This window comes from Caretta caretta, chromosome 2, assembly GCF_965140235.1.
Source record: "Caretta caretta isolate rCarCar2 chromosome 2, rCarCar1.hap1, whole genome shotgun sequence".
Classification (NCBI taxonomy): domain Eukaryota; kingdom Metazoa; phylum Chordata; order Testudines; family Cheloniidae; genus Caretta; species Caretta caretta.
This window is the reverse complement of record NC_134207.1, coordinates 16,141,518-16,160,362: the sequence shown is the minus strand read 5'-3', so window position 1 is coordinate 16,160,362 and position 18,845 is coordinate 16,141,518. Positions and strand designations below refer to the sequence as shown.

At 41.5% G+C, this 18,845-nt stretch overlaps 1 protein-coding gene across 2 annotated transcripts in view; it reads right to left on the bottom strand.

The window, feature by feature from the left end:
* NDRG1 (N-myc downstream regulated 1) overlaps positions 1-18,845 on the bottom strand; it is a 66,001-nt gene that overhangs the window by 40,786 nt on the left and 6,370 nt on the right. For both annotated transcript variants that reach the window (XM_048841702.2, XM_048841703.2), the window contains 2 exons: positions 5,262-5,340; positions 2,239-2,274 (listed from right to left, as the gene is read on the bottom strand). In XM_048841702.2, coding sequence (XP_048697659.1) covers positions 2,239-2,274; positions 5,262-5,324 — 99 coding nt within the window. In that variant the 5' untranslated portion in view covers positions 5,325-5,340. The remainder of the gene's footprint in view (positions 1-2,238; positions 2,275-5,261; positions 5,341-18,845) is intronic.

Below are 18,845 nucleotides of genomic sequence, written 5' to 3'. Positions count from 1 at the left end.
TGGCACAGGTGGGCCATGGTGTTTTTACAGCATGTTGGGGGGTTTCAGAAAAAAAAGGTTGAAGTTTTCATTAACTGGAAAAAATAAAGTAACTAAATTTACAAATGTTTTAGATAGCCCCATAAGATTTTGAACAACTTTTCTGAATCTAAAGGTAGGCATCCAAATCCATATTTAGGCATGAAATAAGCCGATTGCCGCCGCCCCCCCCCCCCCCAAGGTGATCTTAGCTCCCAGTAACATTTGACTTGTGGGTGCTCAGCACCTCTGGAAAAAAAAATCAAGCCACCTATTTAAATGCATAGTTTTAGGTACCTTAATTAGCAGCACATGTATGCTCTTCAGGGGTGAAAGTAATAAATTCTTAGTAGTGTGGGATTGGGGTCAGTGTCCCCAGCCAGCCCATCTATGCTATCTGGCCCCTGCTGCCTGCGGCTCCAGAGGCGCTTTTAAAGGACCCAGGGCTCTGGTTGCTGCTGTGGTAGCAGTGACAGTGGCCGAAAGCCCCAGGCCCTTTTAAATCACTGGCCCCAGGGCAGCTGCCCTTTTGCCTCCCTGGTCAGTGGGGAAGCGATGTTAAAGTGTGGGCTGCGTACAGGCTGGTACTGGTACACTGTACCAGCCTGTACTGGTTCATTTTCACCTCTAGTGCTCTTATCACCAGTAGCAATTCAATATACTGGAATATTGTGTTTCAAGAAAAATATATAACTGCTACTAAAGATGGCAGCTGTCTTGTAAGCTAAGAGAAAGATCATAGAGCAGGAGTTTACACAAAGTTATTGTTGGCTAAACATTCAGGACAAAAAACCTGTTGGTCTGGATTAGTGGCTGTTAAATATCTGAATTTTTATTTTTGGTTTCATTCTTGCAGTTAAGACTGATTTATAAATCATGCAAATTTGAAATTAAAGTAGTCAGAATAGAGACAGGACACAAAAGGTCATTTCTAGTCATATTTAACCAAAATATTGCAATACTCCAGTTAGCAAACTTAATCTGGGATTCAGATTAATTTGGAACAATTGATCAATCTGGACCCAAACTGAAATTTTATCTTCCATGTGCTGCTTAAAAAAAGCCTGCTTTTGCAACAATTCTTTGATATATGTAGTTAACTAGATTTAGGGTAGAGTGCCAAAATTCACAAAGATAGAAAAAGGATTTACTTGAATAGATGCTATAAAACAGATATTTACTGTAAATAATAAATTAAGGCTTGTTCCTGTGTTTAAGTGCTGTATTTTCATAGCAAAATTGCACAGCAGATACAGTACAAACTTGCAAAATCCAGTACATCTTTCCAGTATCTACTCCCCTAAACTTCATCAGCAGAAGTCTGATACTGTATTTAATGCCACTCATTTCATGGAGAAACTGCCTCCCTGCATCCTTTGGACAAGAATGATAAGTTAAGGTCCCACACCAAAAGGGTGGGGTTTTTACATTGTCTATGGGCTCTGGCAAATTCTGATGTATGAACAGAGGAACAATCTTACAGTCCTTACTCAGGCAAAACATCCATTTGAGTCAAGAGAAATGGAAAAATGGAAAATGTGAACATTAAAATATTGTTTCAAAGTTACATGAACTGGCAAAGATGTAAACACAGGCAACATGGAAAGAATAAGCAACAGTGTTTCTGGACATTTGTTTAGATTAACCTGATCAACCATCTTTGACTAAAGAGGGTACTACTAAAAACAATAGCCACCACAACTTCAAGTAAAGAGACTGAAAAATTTGGGAAGTCTACCAGGCCTTCAAAGACAAGTGTGGCTAATGGCAAAGACATCACTCTTTGATCTGGACGTGGACAATTCACAAGTTTAAAACTGCAGACAATGGACTTTTCTGGAAAAAAACCTACAAGTGCAGACATTAACTGCTTTCCACTGCTCAACATGCTCCAAGAATCTCTTGGAAACTAGACACTATACAAGGCACACAAGACCTACCTGCCAATAAGAAAATATTTAGAACAATTGATTTCACCTTCATCCAGTCAGCCAGTCACATCCTCATTAGCAAAATAAAACTACTTGCAATGCTTTCCCCTCTTTAAGTGGATACTTCCTCAGAACCAGTTTCTGAAGACCTCTTCACAATGTTATGAAATAATTGATACTATTCAGCTTCATGCTTTGCAATTACATTGTTTTTGAATAAGTCACTTTTGATCAGATTTTGCATAAATTGGTTTACCAAATGGAAGAGTGGAAAAAAGTGTTTACTTGCCTGAACATCAAAATCTTGAAGAAGGCGAGTGATTCCCTGTGAAGAGAGATTTGTAACATATTAATGCAGATATGCATTGCAGCTGCAAAATTAGTCCAAGTATATACACTTAGTGAAGCTCCCAAATTTACAAGAGACCAAATTCTATAGCCACTCCCTCCCCCACCAAAATACAGTAAGACTTCCATTACCTTCAATGGGAGTTTTACTCAGCAAGTGAACAGCTTAGCCCCAAGTATTTTACAGACACTAGTTATGCTTTGACAGATATACTTGCTTAATTTATAGCATGTATAGTGAAGTACAGAGAAGCTAATGATTAACCTAAAGTAATGAATTAAATCAATGAACAAGTCAGAACTGAATAGAATCCAAGAATTTTAACTCCCATTCCTTGTTCTAGCAGCTAGACAGCACTCTTTTAGGGCTCCCCTACACTGGAAAGGGACATTATATTAGAATCCGAGACCCCTTAGGGACTGCATGCAGGTTTTTGTGGGGTCATCAAGCAGGGAGGCCTCAGAAAGGTTGAGAGCCTCTGTTTGAACATGCGCTAATGTTTCACAGTTCATTCATGCAGCTGTTACTCATTTATGTGAATTTCCACTTAAGTCAATGAGACTACTTGTTTGTTCTGAGGGTTAAATCTCTCCTGCCTTACATAAACAAGGATTGTGATGCTTAACCCTGGTATTTACCTTATGGTTAGCCATCAACACTAAACAAGCCATTAAAGGCTGCCCAACACGAAGTAGGCATACGGTACCACTCCTCTACCTGCAAGCCAAGAGACTTTATAACCTCCTCAAGACAATAAAGAGCTAAATGTATGCCACCTTAAATATTTCTATGTGCAATAAATAAAGAATGTAGATATATTAGCTGCATATATTTTAAGAACAGAACTTAACTAGGAAGGAAAAAGTTGATATGGTGGCTGAGGACAATATGGATAAGAGCAGCAGGACCCTAGAACTCCATATTCATCAAGCTACGCTAGTGAAAGGAGAAATATACATGCAAAAAAACAGACCCCCCCCCCCCCCCCGAGGCAATGAGGCCCTAGACGACTAAACCAGGATACTTTAGTGACTAACATTTTGGTCTTGACCAATGGCATCATGATAAAAAACTATCAATTAGAAACACAAGCAAGGCCTCAATGGAATGATTGCTTTATCAGAAGTCTGAGTCTGGATTACAAGAGGGCTACAGAACCAAGCTATTTATATTGGTAGCTAGGCACTCTCATTGTGCAGTAAGATATCATATAATGTAAAGTTTGTAACTCCAAAAAGCATTAGTGTTTCAGGATGAGACGTTTCTGAAACCTCTGAGAGCTGGTCCTGTTAAAAAATAAATAAAAATCCTATCTTGTAGGAATGGGTTTGGTTAGGTTATAACCAGGAACAATGTTATACATAGGAACAGGTCATAGACAGCTCTGGAAACATTAAGGGTAGAAAGCATAGCTATTTTGCTTATTCACCACAGGGTTGTGGTACTCTAGAGCTGGAAAGCAGATAAATAATATGCATCCAGAGAGATTGTGTGCTACTTAGAAGACTGCTTGTGTGTTTAGAACTAAGGTAGCATCTTGGGTCAGAACATGTATATATTCCTCTTTTACTCAAAAAGACCAATTTTCCATCTGCCCATGACAGAGATCCAGAGAGTTCTCCAGTGTACTGTTAGAGATGTTGACATCTTTTAGAAATAAAACATGTTTAAGAGGAGTCTTCAGTGATGACACGCTTAAGATCAGTGCTTCTCCTCTTACTTTAAATTCCAGGTGATATTCACATGAAAAGAGGATCTTTGTTTCTGAAGAGATTTCCTGTTCTTTTATTGCCAAGAGTGTTTGCATGAAAACAATTTGGAATCTGGGTAAGAGGAACAGAGAACTATTTTAACACAACTGAAACAAAATGGTTAGTGGATTTCCAAAGTTTTGGAGTGTGTAGTCTTAATGAAGGTGGGTGGATGAAAGTTACAAATCTAGGAATTAAGAGTTTAGCATGGGAAACAGTGCAGAAAGATGTCTAAGATTTACTGTTGCCAGGAATTACAGCCACATGTTAACAAGACTAAGAAGGGCAAATCTGAGGGATCCATTCATAGGCAATAGCGAACTATTTGCTAAGAATGTATTCCCATTACAGCAACTTTCCACTCAGAAAAAGTGAAGGCAAAATTTGCCTAGAATTGCAGATTAACAGAACAATCTGGCCTACATATTTTGAGACATTGGCGCTGCTTTACGAATCATTGGGATGAGATGTTCTAGGGATAGTGGTGCTTTCCATCCAAGTGTACAGGTGGTCTAGACTATTTATTAGACTGTGGAACCAGATCCACAGAAGCACACAGACTGTTAGTGCTATTCATGATTAGGATAGCCAATGAACTTGAATGCTGTGGACAAAAAAAGTTAAAAAAAACCCAAACACTCCAGTACATGGGGGAAGATGACTAACATTAAAGTAGAAACAGTGGTATAAAGAGTTAAGTAAGGGTGTGTTTACAAAGTTTCTGTGCTGTTTTAAAGTGCTTCTATCAGTACAGCTTTTCTGCAAGTTTCAGTAAAAAATATATATAAAACTGCATCCAAATTAGATGATTACACCAGTGTAATTATCAGTTTCTAAACTGATAAGTGGCATAAAAATGATGCAGACCAGCCCTAAGCAGGAGGAATGGTTGAAAGGGGACCAAAACAGGACAACTTTCCTTGTGCTGTGTCATATTATGACCTGTATTAAGTTTTATTTACACAGATGAAGGAGGCAGGGGTGAGAAAAGAGGATTTGTGTACAAGTTTGTTTTTTAATTAGAGGACTAGATAACAAGGCCCAGTCCTACTCGGATTTTCAGACACAGCAAGATTAGCCCCCAGTGTTTCCACATACCTAGCATTTGTCTTTATGACCAGAGTAAGAATTTTACAATTTTTCATATGAAGAAAAAATATGCAGTTCAAGCTAATTCCAGATTACAAAATGTAACTATTTAGTTAAAATTACCTCATCTTTCTCTACCAGAGGTTTCACCTCTGCGAGGTGAGCATCCTGGAGCTCCGTCGACATGGTTAGTAGCGGATATCTGCAAAGATCAAGAAAGCTTCAGCATATTTATGTTTTTATTTTACACCAAAGCATTTTAAACGCGAAGGAAAAAATAGAGACCACCTCCCAGAGTTTCAGGTTGAAGACTGAATCTGCTGGGAAGTATACATACACACCTTCTCCCCTGCCCACCCCAGTTAGAATATGAAGGTTACAAAATCAATTAACACTGCACAGAAGTGAGGCAGGGATTCTATAGCAAAAGATGTGTTCATGTCACTCAAGGGTGTATCAAAGTGTATGCACAAGGAGTCAGAATAAAGGTTACATAATCAAGGTTGTAGGGGTACTTACTTCAGATATGTCCTAATTGGAATATTTGATTTTTGTAACCCTACTATTTTTTCAAAGCAGGCTTTCCCCATGTAGTTTTCTATATTTACGGAAGTGGGGGGAACAAATTCAAGTACATGTATAAGCCATCCTGCTCATCAGTTTGAATCTTGGACAGATTCACAGCACAGACCTCTACCACTTCAGCTAACAGAATAACCAGTAGCAAATGTAAACTGATTTCCTCCATGTGGACAGCCACAAGAGGGATGTAACACTGTTCTTTGCTTGACAGACAGTAGAAGAAAGGTGGAAATCCAGATACTTGCATTCTGTTCCTGGTTCTGGGAAGGGAATGTAATCTAAGTGCAGAAGTAGGAGACCTCATAGCGAAGGATATACATTTGGCACATTCAGTCTGAAAGTTAGTGTGGCTCAGTGGATAGGATTCTGGATTTATTCTATTGGATACCTTGGCTCTGCCAGAGATGATCTTGTGCTCAATAACATGGACAGAGAAGTGCACAGCAATATTAACATGACAGTGGTAGAGGTGCAGTCTGAACTCAAGTCATCTGGTTCCCAGACTAGTACATCTAAGATGGTATGTTTTTTGATGTTGGAAAATAGGCTGGTGCAGGCAGTTTAAAGCTTGAGCCTAAACAGTGGTGACAGGATTTCCAGAAAACTAAGAAACAAGTGTTGAACAAGTTTGGCTGTGCAAAGGCACAGTCAATTTCCAGGATTTAGGAATCTGGATTATAATTCATCCAAATTGGATGACTTTTCATAGGGGACAGTAATATTCCCAAAACCATCCCTCTGTCAAATTTCAGTTCCAAATTTACTGCTCCAAATTTCCAATCAATGATCATTTGTACTGTAGTAGCACCAGGAGACAGGGTAGGGGCAGACTAAGTAGCATCCCACTAAGGGGTTTTCAATCCAAGTATGATCAAGTGCCAGCAGAGGCACCCTGATCAGACATTTTTGCAGCATGACAACCGCAGGCCCAGCTGGAGGCAGTTAACCATTTTCTATTCAGGGATTATGGTTAAGGCTGTGGGTTTGTCATGGAGGTCACTGAAGTCAGATTCTGTGCTTTATGACCTCTGACTTCTACAGCAGTTGGGGTGCCTGGATCAGGGGCAGCTCGGGCAACCCCTGAGCCAGTTGCACTGGATCACTGCACCCCCACCTGCCCAGCAGGAGCAGAGTTTGGTTGTGAGGGGGGTGCTTACCTGGGGGGCTCCCTGGAAGTGGACATCCCCCTTGCTCAGCTCCTAGGTGGAGGTGTGACCAAGCAGCTCTATGCACTGCCTCTGCCAGAGCAATGGCTTTGCAGCTCCCATTGGCCAGGAACCATGGCCAATGGGAGCTGTGGGGGCCACATCTCTGCCTAGGAGCTCAGCAAGGGGGATGTTGCTGCTTCTGGGGAGCCCCCCAGGTAAATGCTATCAGAGCCCACCTCACCTTGTCCTATACCCCAACCCCCTGCCCCTCCCCACACCCAAACTGCTGCAAGGGGGTGTGTGTGGGGGAACCAGGTAGGGAGCCTGCTGCACCTCCCCCCAAACACATGTTTTAGTCATGGGTATATAGTATAAGTCATGGGCCATCAATTTTTGTTCACTGCCCATGACTTATACTAAAAATACCTGTGACTAAAATGTAGCCTTAATTATGAGCACCTGGGTGGTAATTACTGGGGCTAAGGATATAATTGGGAGGATATAATTAGAAGAAACAGAAAGCAAAAGCGCAATTGCACTAAGAAGGAAGGCTGCATGGAAAGCTCCTGCTACAAAGTGTGTTATGTTCTGGATGTAAAAGTGCAGAGGAATAAAAGATACACATGATGAAAGTGAAACAGCCTGGGCATGTTTATGACAGTGAGTTGAAACCAAGTACTAAAGCTATTCAAAGTGGTCAGGAGACCAAAAAAATTACTAGCATGACTAATTTCCATCCAATCTTGTTCTCCGAAATGGATTTACCATTTTTGCTTAATGTTTCCAGAAAAGTTTGAGGTAGAGACTAGGAATAAAAAAATTAATCTAAAAAAAGTCAGAAGTGTCAGCTGCCTTCATTTGCAGTTGCTTGTAAGGGAAAAATATTAGGCAACCGTGAGAATAGAAATCTATACAATCAATACATAGTAAGCTACTGTTCACACTAAATGCACTATTAAAAGCTAGAGATGAAAAAGCTGCAGCTTTTTCATTAAGATATTTCTCAATGGTCTAATAGCCCCAAAGAAAAAAAAAAAGAAAACCACACCTTGCTAAAACTTATTTCACAGTATCCCTTTCACTGAATTCTACAACATGGGACTGAAGAATGTAAAAAACAAAAGTGTCACGCTTTGCTACTAATCCATTAGTTTCAATTCATGTTCATAAAAGTAATGCAAGCATGTCTTCATGAGGGATTGTGAAAGGTCAGACTACATTTTTCCCCAGCATTATTAGGTGGGAACCACACCACAACTTTTATTTTTGTGGTGGAAATACCCATAAGTTTTTTTGCATGGAATGGTTTAGGTCTCAAGGAGGTTAGACCACAAAAAAGGATTTAAAAAGCCATGCCAGAAAGAATATCTTAGGTATCTTATGGCATCAAAATTGTTTTTGCAATAGTTCAAAGTTGTTACATTGTTTTTGTAAAAAACTAAAGCTAGGAAGTGCTGACCAACATGCTTCTCCGCTACTTCTGTGAAGATCTGAAAAGAAAAAGCTGTGTGTGTAACCAGATGTATTTGATCTCTGGAAATCTACTGGATCTTCAAATCATACTTTGCATCAGATCAGGTATTTCTGACTTAGTAGGTTTTCCTTTTATCAATTAAGAGCACTTGAAAGATTCTCAACAAACGCTAATATTCCTAATATAATTGGCATAATATTGTTCCACTGGTTTAAAGACTGAAGCACAAACCGTATCTGACTTCACTGAGCCAATTTATTGTCTGAAGAGAAAGTGGCTTGGGTGAAGTGGTTTTGCATATGTTCACTGCAAGTTTCATTATGTTTAAATAGGTGCTTTGTGTTGCCTTCTAATACTACACTGTAGCTTGTAGCTGATTTAACAAAATAGATTTCCTGGATCAAAATAGTTTGCTCTTGCACAAGTGCTCAATACACAAAGTTCATCTATATTTGCAAGCATTTGTGTAAAGTTGCCAGCACTGGGGGGAAAAAACAAAACCAAGGTTCTCATTTCACTTCACTAGTTCAGCTTTTGGGTCTATATTAATTGAACATCCTTGCAACATTCAGCAGTAGGCTCCCACAAACTTGAACCTGGTTATTAGATGCAATTCCAGCCAAGTTAAAGGATTAAAAATTTCAAAAGGCTCACACATTATTACGAGGAGAATTAAAGGCTTCATGCACCTTAATTATTGGAACAGAATCTTCTCAAAACTGATCATACATCAGTGATTGCCAACCTGCAGGAGCAGAATCAGATTAGTTTATGGCAAGACAAGGGGAACAGGAAAGGAAACCTGTTCATCCATTACAATGGGGGTTCCAACAGAAAAGGTGGGGAATCTCATGTTTTTAGGCCCCATCATGGTGTCATCAGCAGCAATCCCTAGATTCGAGGATGCTCTCTACCACAGATTTACATATGGGTCCTGAGAGGACTCAGGAGTCACATCCTGGAATATCAGATCCACCCACAACAAGTGCAGACATTTCCTGGCATGTCAGCTGCCTGCTGGGAGAAATCCTTGTTCCTTCCTTCTCTTTTCAGCTTCAAGGACAAGGTACTTCTGCTCAAAGCAGGCCACTGCCTGATGGAGGATGTGGCATCACTGAAGTCAGCTGGTAGCTTACTTCTCCCAGCTTGTGATGTCCACATCAGTTTTCTTGAGATATGCTTCGTTTGCCTTTGTAGCATTTCCTCTGGCCACCATGGGATCCCTGACCATAGGTGATCTGAGAGTAGGTTTGGTATGGGAGGTGAGAGTGTGGCATTGGCATACAATATCCAGCCCAGCAGAGTGGATGCATGAGGATCATTGCTTCAATGTCATAAAAAAATCCAAACCAAGCAGAAGTTTAACAGGCAAAAATGACACTTTCACTATGTTTTCTGGGGCAAAACCATTCATGACTACTTTCAATTACACTGGTATCTGAATAAATACTTGAGAACAAACAGCCAGTGTTAACTCTTGTTATTTAGTGCTATAGAGCCTCAGAGTCAAGTGATAATTGAAAAAGGATTCTCAAGTAAAGAGTTAGTCGTCTTGAGATTTAAGTTTTAACTCAAAGTGTGGCCCAAATGTACCTTAAAAAGCTAAAACCAAAGAAACAAGAACTACATATTATCTTTAAAAATCACTACTTACGTTAATCAGGATTTTCTGGGGCCTGCTTAATGGTTACTGAACATATGGGGTTGGCAATACAGTAGAACCTCAGAGTTACAAACTGACCAATCAGCCACACCCCTCATTTGGAGCTGGCAGCAGCAGAGAGAAAAAACCAAGTACTGTTTTCTACCAAAAAAATAAAGGGAAAGCAGCATTTTTCTTCTGCAGAGTAAAGTTTCAAAGCTGTATTAAGTCAATGTCTCATTGTAAAAACTTTTGAACAACCAACATTTTGTTCAGAGTTACAAACAACCTCCATTCCCAGGATGTTTGTAATGGAGGTTCTACTGTACTATGATTCCATAAGAGTAAGCTCATTTATTCACAAAAAATTGTGAACCACTGTTACTCTGCCAACATTATTAGAGAAACCTTTCAGTATATTTTCATTTATTGCAAATTTGATAACTAAATGGAAGTCACCCTTTGGCAACTACTCCAGAAGCATTTCATGCACTATTCCAGTGATTTTCAAACTGTAGGTTGGGACCTCAAAGTGGGTCATGACCCTGCTTTAACGGGGTTGCCAGGACCAGCATTAGACTTGCTGGGACCTGGAATTGATGCTGAAGTTGGGCCCTTCTCCTCCACATGGAGAGATAGTAATTTTGTTGTCAGAAGAGGGTTGTGGTACAATTAAGTTTGATAATCCCATGCAATAGTGCAAGGGTTTTCATTTAAAAAAATAAGACCAGTTCAAGTATTCAATGGGTCCTTTAAATAAGATATAATGGTAGCAAAATCTTGTTTTCAAAGCCAAAATATTTTAATGTAGATTTATACAATGTGGTAGTCAATTTGGAAAACCCACATCTTAGCTGACAATCTGCAAGTCCTGTGCCAAACAACATGTATACAGCATAAACTGCCACAATGAGACTACTGTTTGTAATTGAGCCAGAAGCTGATCTTTAACTGGGTTTCTGCAAACCAATTCAACTCTGCAAGGATACTAAGCCACAGTATACTTCTATGAAATCATGCCTTCCAGAAATATCATATCTTTGCACGTAGGAGGCTAATCTACCCAGACTCTTCTCCAGTCCAGTATTGTTTAATCCAGGGGTGGGCAAATGTTTTGGTCCAAGGGCCACATCTGGGTATGGAAATTGTATGGGGGGCCACGAATGCTCATGAAATTGGGGGTTAGGGTGTGGGAGAGGGTGAGGGCTCTGGGCTGAAGCAGGAGATTGTGGGGCAGGAAGGGGATCTGGGCTGAAGCAGGAGATTGTGGGGCAGGAAGGGGTCAGGAATACAGGCTCCAGGCAAGTGCTTACCTCAAGTGGCTCCTGGAAGCAGCAGCATGTCCTCCCTCCCAGCTCCTATGTGGAGGCATGGCCAGGCAGCTCTGGGTGCTGCCCCATCTGCAAGCGCCGCCCCCTGCAGCTCCCAGCCAATGGGAATTGTGGGGGTTGTGCCTGGGGCAGGGGCAGCATGCTGAGCCCCCTGGCTGCCCCTACATCTAGGAGCCAGAGGGAGGACATGCCACTGCTTCTGGGAGCCATGCAGAGCACAGAAAACCCCAACCCTGTTCTCTGGCTGGAGCTCAAGGGCTGGATTAAAAACATCTGAAGAGTCGGATGTGCCCCTGTGGGCTGTAGTTTGCCCACCCCTGATTTAACCTCTGAACTGTATGATTTTCACTATAATCTGTTATCCATGGTACTGTTCCACTGTAACCACTTCAGGGCAGAGACTAGATGCTATGCCTTTAAACTGGAAGCTCCTCTAGAACAGGATTCACTCTTTTAGCCCCATGCCCTATATTTTGACAGTAGTACATAGAATATATGGTTAAAACCTGTAAAGCTGGCAGTAAACCACTACAGACTTCATTACAGGAGAAACACCCTACTTCTACTACATAAACATTAAGGGGTCTCAAACTCAATATTTATAAATTTAAATTACATAAACCCTCTGCTAAGTGAGAACTAAAGATATTCCTCTAAAGTATGGGTCCCTCCCCATTTAAAGATTGCAACTTCATTCATTACACACAAAATATCATTAAGTGGGCTTCCCAATATTCTTTATTGTGTACCTAAAGATGTGCTAGGCATCTCACAGCATAGAAAAGCCAGCCTCTGTCCAAAGAATAGAATGCAAACAGACAAGCAGCAGAAGCAAGCCATTGTCCCTGCAGCTCATTAGTGCCATAGCATGTTCCTCTCCCCATTCACTTTCTGGGTCTGACTGTGGCTGATATTTCCAAGCTATATCTACTTTGGTGGGGGACGGGGATGGGACAGATAATCTATCAAGGAACAACCCTCATGAGACAGTATGCCAAATCCAAATACATAGAATCACAGGAGCTGGAGGGGGAAGAGACCTATTTGGTTATCTAGTTCATGCCCCTGCCAGTACAGAATTGCTCCATAGATGCCATACCAAAGTCTACACTGAAGGAACATTAACGTTGCAAAGTAAAGCACTCAAGTTACAAAATGCCAGAATTAAGGTTGGCTCTGCACCCTTAGTTTGCCCCCCCACCTTCTTATAGGCGCAGAGGGTAGTGCCTCAAGTTCCCTCTGAGCTGTGTGGCCATACAGCAGGCTATCAAGGGCTGCTGCAGCCAGGGGAGAGGGCTGGGAGGAGTTCCCTCTCCCTGCCACAGCCCCAGGGCAGCCTGTACCCTGAACCCCTCAACCCTGGTCCCATCCTGGAGCCTGCACCCCCAGCCAGAGCCCACACCTCACTCTGCCCCAGCCCTGTGTCCCCTCCCACCCCTCTGCCTCACCCCCACCACACATCTCCTCCATATTGGGTCACATAACAAAATTTGTTCTGCACATGGAGATAAAAAAATTAGAGGGTACATTGGTAGTGCCACATATTAAGGTTGCCTGACACTTCCTATTACAAGACTGATTTTAGTTGGTTAACTTGGCAAAGTTATAAGCATTTGGATTGAAGTTCCCATGCTGGATATCTCCCTCAGGCAGATTTTTTTGGGGAAAACATGTTAAAACGTATTTTGCCTACATTAAATTCTGATGATCTTTCCTTTACAGAGCTCTAGCACCCTGGTGTTCTGGACTAGAAACTTTAAATTTGGCAGATGGTGCTTGCATGTCAGGGATGTGCCTTCTGTTGCCCATGGGGGGGGGGAAGGGGAAGAAGAGAAGAGGGGGAAAGGTGGGAGGACACACAAATTTGGCCAAGTTATAAATCTTTGAAGAATTGTTGTTTGCACATGCTCAGTAGAAACTTAGCTTTTACTTGCTAAAAATCACTGAAAATTCAGTCCTCACTGAGCATGCTCAAGCTGCTCTCAGCTCTTAGTACGGAATGAACTGCATATGTGCTCCACAAAACAACTGAGGATGCTTCAGCCCAGGACTATAGAGGTGAGCTGGATTTTCCCTGTGATCTATGATCCCAGCCCAAGATAGAGACACAAAAGGAGCACAGAGCCCTACTCCTGTTCTTTCAGCCATTTCAGTAGCAGCCAAGCAGTGTGAAGGAGAAAGCCATGAGGTCCAAATGCAACGGGGAAGAGAGCCAGACTGCAGGAGGGAAAAGGAATAGATTTGGACAAGGAGTCTGGTAAAACTGGGACCTGATGGGGAGAAGAGAAACTGGTATAATCTGGGAAAATCACAGATTGGACAAGAAAATGGGTGGAGGGGAAACACTGAGTTTTACCCATATTAATTTTTTTAAACATGCTTTGACTAGCTAAGCATATCAGGAGTTCCAGGTAGGACCCTGGAATTCAGCATGGGAGAACTTGTTCTCTCTCTCCCACCCATGATAACTCTACCCTAAACTCAGCATAGTTAGTTCCTGAAAATTTCCATTTGCTCCTTAACTTTCTGAACCTTCCTACTGCTTGCTTTCCTGTCTACCCTCCACTTCAAATTACCCTGAGGCAGTGGCTCTCAAACTTTTACTGGTGACTCCTTTCACATAGGAAGTCCGAGTGTGACCCCCCCTTATAGATTAAAAACACCATTATAAATGCTGGAGGCAGAGTGGGGTTTGGGATGGAGGTTGACAACTCATGACCCTGAGTGGTCCCAACCCCAGTTTGAGAACCCCTGGGCTAAGGGAAGGTGCACTGATGTGGCAGTGGCAACTTGCCTTTTCCACAGATGGGTGTTAATTTTGGGTATAACCATTTATTATAAAGCAGACCGCCCCCCCCCCCCCCCCCCATCTACCCTAGCAAGCAGCCAAATATCAATCTGAAGTTGCACATGGACACTACTGGCAAAACTGGAATCAATAAGCAGATTCACACACCTTGCCATGTGCCAAGTCACCACACTTGACTTTGCTTTCAGTGAAATTTGACTATCCAACCAAAGAGTTGGGAGCATTATTAACAACAAACAGTACCCCAGACTCCTACTTCTATCCACCTGTTCTGCCAATAGAGCACACTTAGAGCCAGGGTGAAAACTCAGGAATCATAATTCTAAAGCATTTCATTGCTGTCTGGCAGTTGTGCAATCCACTGGCAAAGTAACACATCCCTCTCTAGTGGCTACTCCACAGAGAATCAGTTATTACTTTTTTAGCTCACATATGAGAGGTCTGCTCTGTTTGTAATAAGTAGTGTTTATCCACAAAATTACTAAAATGTACCATCTAGAGAAACAGGAATTAAGAGGAAGTTTAAGAACATTTAACCTAATACCAATCAGGAACATGACCCCCACTACTTAATGCAGGGTAAGAATCATATGTGGATAAGGTATCAGTAAAACAAAATACTAAGTAAATTACACACTAATAAGAATTAAGAAAAAAGGTCAGTTCAATCAATCTTTTCTGTTGTAATCACTTTTGGAAGCTACCCACAACAGAAGCCTTTACGAGAGTCTGAGGCACGACCAGAAAGGGTTAAGCATCCTGCAGGAGGATGAATGACTCCAATTCAATCCTTAAAGACATATGGGGATAGAATGTTCATGTTTATTTACTACTACATATATATGTAATGCACAAAATGTAATCAAACTGTCCCTGTCTATGCTGTATTCTGATAATTCAGAGATCAAAAGGACATCTTAGCATTTAAATGAACTGTAAACATGGATATTGCTATATTCATCTCTTTGAAATATATAGAGAATCTGTTAATGATGGATAATTACCAGTGATGCTTAGGAAATGGGTCCACTTCAAAGTCCCCATGAGTGCCTATTGTTTGACTAAAGGCTCCGAGCTGTCAAAGAAGGCCTGAAACTGTATTAAAAACATGGCTTGGGTCCTGATCCTCTGATGAAGCTTAAGCAGATCTGCGATGACAGGAAGTTTGAGATGCAAGACTGAGATCCCAGTCCTAAGCTGGTACACCCTGAATAGGATATTGGACACTGGACTATAACAAGGATCGGCAACGTTCAGCACATGGCCCATCAGGGAAATCTGCTGGTGGGACGGCAGCCATCACATCATTCAGCCTGCGCTGCTTCCCGCAGCCCCCATTGGCCTGGAACAACGAACCATGGGCAGTGGGAGCTGTGGTCAGCTGAACCTGTGGACCCTGTAGGTAAACAAACCATCCCAGCCTTCCAGCTGATTTCCCTGATGGGCTGCGTGCCAAAGGTTGCCAATCCCTGGACTATAACCAATAGATTAATTCTAGAATAACTCTTTGCAACAAAGTTCATCATCTCTGTTATGAATCTGAATTTCAAGATTGTACTCATGTTTGTATGCATACTGATAGTTTAACCACCTCTTTTCTTTAAAGAATTTGTTTAGTTAATAAGAATTGGCTATAAGTGTGTATTTGGGTAAGATCTAGAATATCTGTTAATGTGTCCCATCCTCTGTGATGGGTAGAACTTTATATGATGAATAATATTTTCATTAATTGTCATATTTGACTAGGGTGTCTAGGTGGAGGCCTGAGGCAGAGTTACTTTAAGGAAACTTGGTAACTTCTGAGTAACCAGTGAGCTATAATAAAAGCTGTTTTATGCTGGCTTGGTAAATTTAAGTATTGGAATATCCACCAACTTTGGTGGATGCCTGTCCCGTTATTTGCAGTTCACCCTCATTGAGGGAGCTCAGCTGGCTCCCCCTTAGGAATCCAATCACAGAGTCCAATTCATTTTAGCATAAACAAAATTCCTTTTGCCACTTATGTTTTAAGAGTAGGTGAATCCTGTTTGGCTTTTAATAAAAAAATCTTTCAAGCCTCCAAATTTCTAAGAAAAATAGATCTTTTCATATATGACAAATCTTCAGAAGTGACTGATGATTTTGAATCCCCAACTTGACACTTAAAGAAGGCCTGATTTTCAGCAAGTACCAAGCATTCTCTGAGAAGGGAAACTTCAAGTTGCCTCATTGTAGGTGGTCAAAAAATTGAAATGCCCAAAATTACTACGTACTTTTGAAAAATCTCTGCCTGTGTTCCAGGACAGCATGTATTGACCAGGAGGGAGGCCCTTCAATCTCCCCCTTCTAGACTTCATTTAGCAGATAAGAATGACAAATCTTTAGTTGTAATTAAAGACTTTGTAACATTTTATATGTAATATTTGTAACAGGTTCTCTTTATAAATTCTTGTAAAATAGAATAAAATGTGTAAAGTTTGTTATTTTATGTGAAAGCAAATGGCGATATGACTTTTGTGCTTGCTAATGTAACAAGTGTTGCGTCATTGCAGAAGTAGTTTAAACCTGATGTCAAAGACTAAGTATAAGTTAACATGGTATAAGCGTATCCACAAACATGACTCTTAAATATTTATAAGAAGCAAAACCAAGTTTGTAATAACCTAAAAATTATCACAACATGAAAAGAATTTAACTGTACATAAACAACTTCACTGAAGCATAAGAACATCCTAGATTCTTAAAAAAAGAAAAGTAATGAAGATCTGCAAAAAGATCAACCACACTCCTTCCTACGAATCATGTACTCCTGCCACCAGGCTGTCTATTCCATTGTATAACTAGTTTAGTAACAAAGAATGCCTATTAAAAACCTGTATTGTTCAAACATGAGACTTACATTTGTCTAGCACCATAAGTATCCCTGGTACTTAATTTCTTACATGAGAGGAAAGTGATCAGGAACAGTCAGCATGGATTCACCAAAGGAAGGTCATGCCTGACTATTCTAATCGCCTTCTATGATGATATTACTGGTTCTGTGGATGAAGGGAAAGCAGTGGATGTATTGTATCTTGACTTTAGCAAAGCTTTTGACACTGTCTCCCACAGTATTCTTGTCAGCAAGTTAAAGAAGTATGGGCTGGATGAATGCACTATAAGGTGGTTAGAAAGTTGGCTAGATTGTCGGGCTCAATGGGTAGTGATCAATGGCTCCATGTCTAGTTGGCAGCCGGTGTCAAGTGGAGTGCCCCAGGGGTAGGTCCTGGGGCCGGTTTTGTTCAATATCTTCATAAATGATCTGGAGGATGGTGTGGATTGCACTCAGCAAATTTCCAGATGATACTAAACTGGGAGGAGTGGTAGATATGCTGGAGGGCAGGGATAGGATACAGAGGGACCTAGACAAATTGGAGGATTGGGCCAAAAGAAATCAGATGAGGTTCAACAAGGACAAGTGCAGGACCCTGCACTTAGGACGGAAGAACCCAATGCACAGCTACAGACTAGGGACCGAATGGCTAGGCAGCAGTTCTGCGGAAAAGGACCTAGGGGTGACAGTGGACGAGAAGCTGGATATGAGTCAGCAGTGTGCCCTTGTTGCCAAGAAGGCCAATGGCATTTTGGGATGTATAAGTAGGGGCATAGCGAGCAGATCAAGGGACGTGATTGTCCCCCTCTATTCGACATTGGTGAGGCTTCAGCTGGAGTACTGTGTCCAGGTTTGGGCCCCACACTACAAGAAGGATGTGGATAAATTGGAAAGAGTCCAGCAAAGGGCAACAAAAATGATTAGGGGACTGGAACACAAGACTTGAGGAGAGGCTGAGGGAACTGGGATTGTTTTGTCTGCGGAAGAGAAGAATGAGGGGGGATTTGATAGCTGCTTTCAACTACCTGAGAGGTGGTTCCAGACTATTCTCAGTGGTAGAAGAGGACAGGACAAGGAGTAATGGTCTCAAGTTGCAGTGGGGGAGGTTTAGGTTGGATATTAGGAAAAATTTTCACTAGGAGGGTGGTGAAACACTGGAATGTGTTACCTAGGGAGGTGGTAGAATCTCCTTCCTTAGAGGTTTAAGGTCAGGCTTGACAAAGCCCTGGCTGGGATGATTTAATTGGGGATGGGTCCTGCTTTTGAGCAGGGGGTTGGACTAGATGACCTCCTGAGGTCCCTTCCAACCCTGATATTCCATGATTCTTCTGTGTCTGTAGTCTAGGTATTGCACACTTTTCTGAGTAAAGCCTCCGCCCTGAGGATCTTACTATCAACTAGTAGCTAAAAGCCCAGACTGTCACATGTGTAGAGTCATTGTGAAAAACAGCCAAAAATGGCTCATTTGCCTACACTGTGCTGTAATAAGCAATGTAGCAGTTTGTTCACGTTCCCTATAATTTGTGCACAGAGCTGCTTTGGGCTAGAGGCACCACCAGCTGTGTTACTCCACATAGCTATTACTCCCACCTTCTCTTAACAGCAGTCACATTCCAACCAGCACAGAACCTTGGACTCCAATGGAAGAATTCTTCTGCTGACCTAGCTCTATCTACCCCAGGGATTAGGTTAGTTTAGCTATGTCCCTCAGGGACAGATTTTTCATACCCAAAAGACCTAGCTATACTGATGTAAGTCCCAGGGTACACCTGTCCTCAGATGTTTAGGCTTCAGCATGACAGTGACAATCCTGGAAGATCTGTATTTATTTGTGAAGATGGCAAATCATGGGCATGTGCTGAGGTGAGAA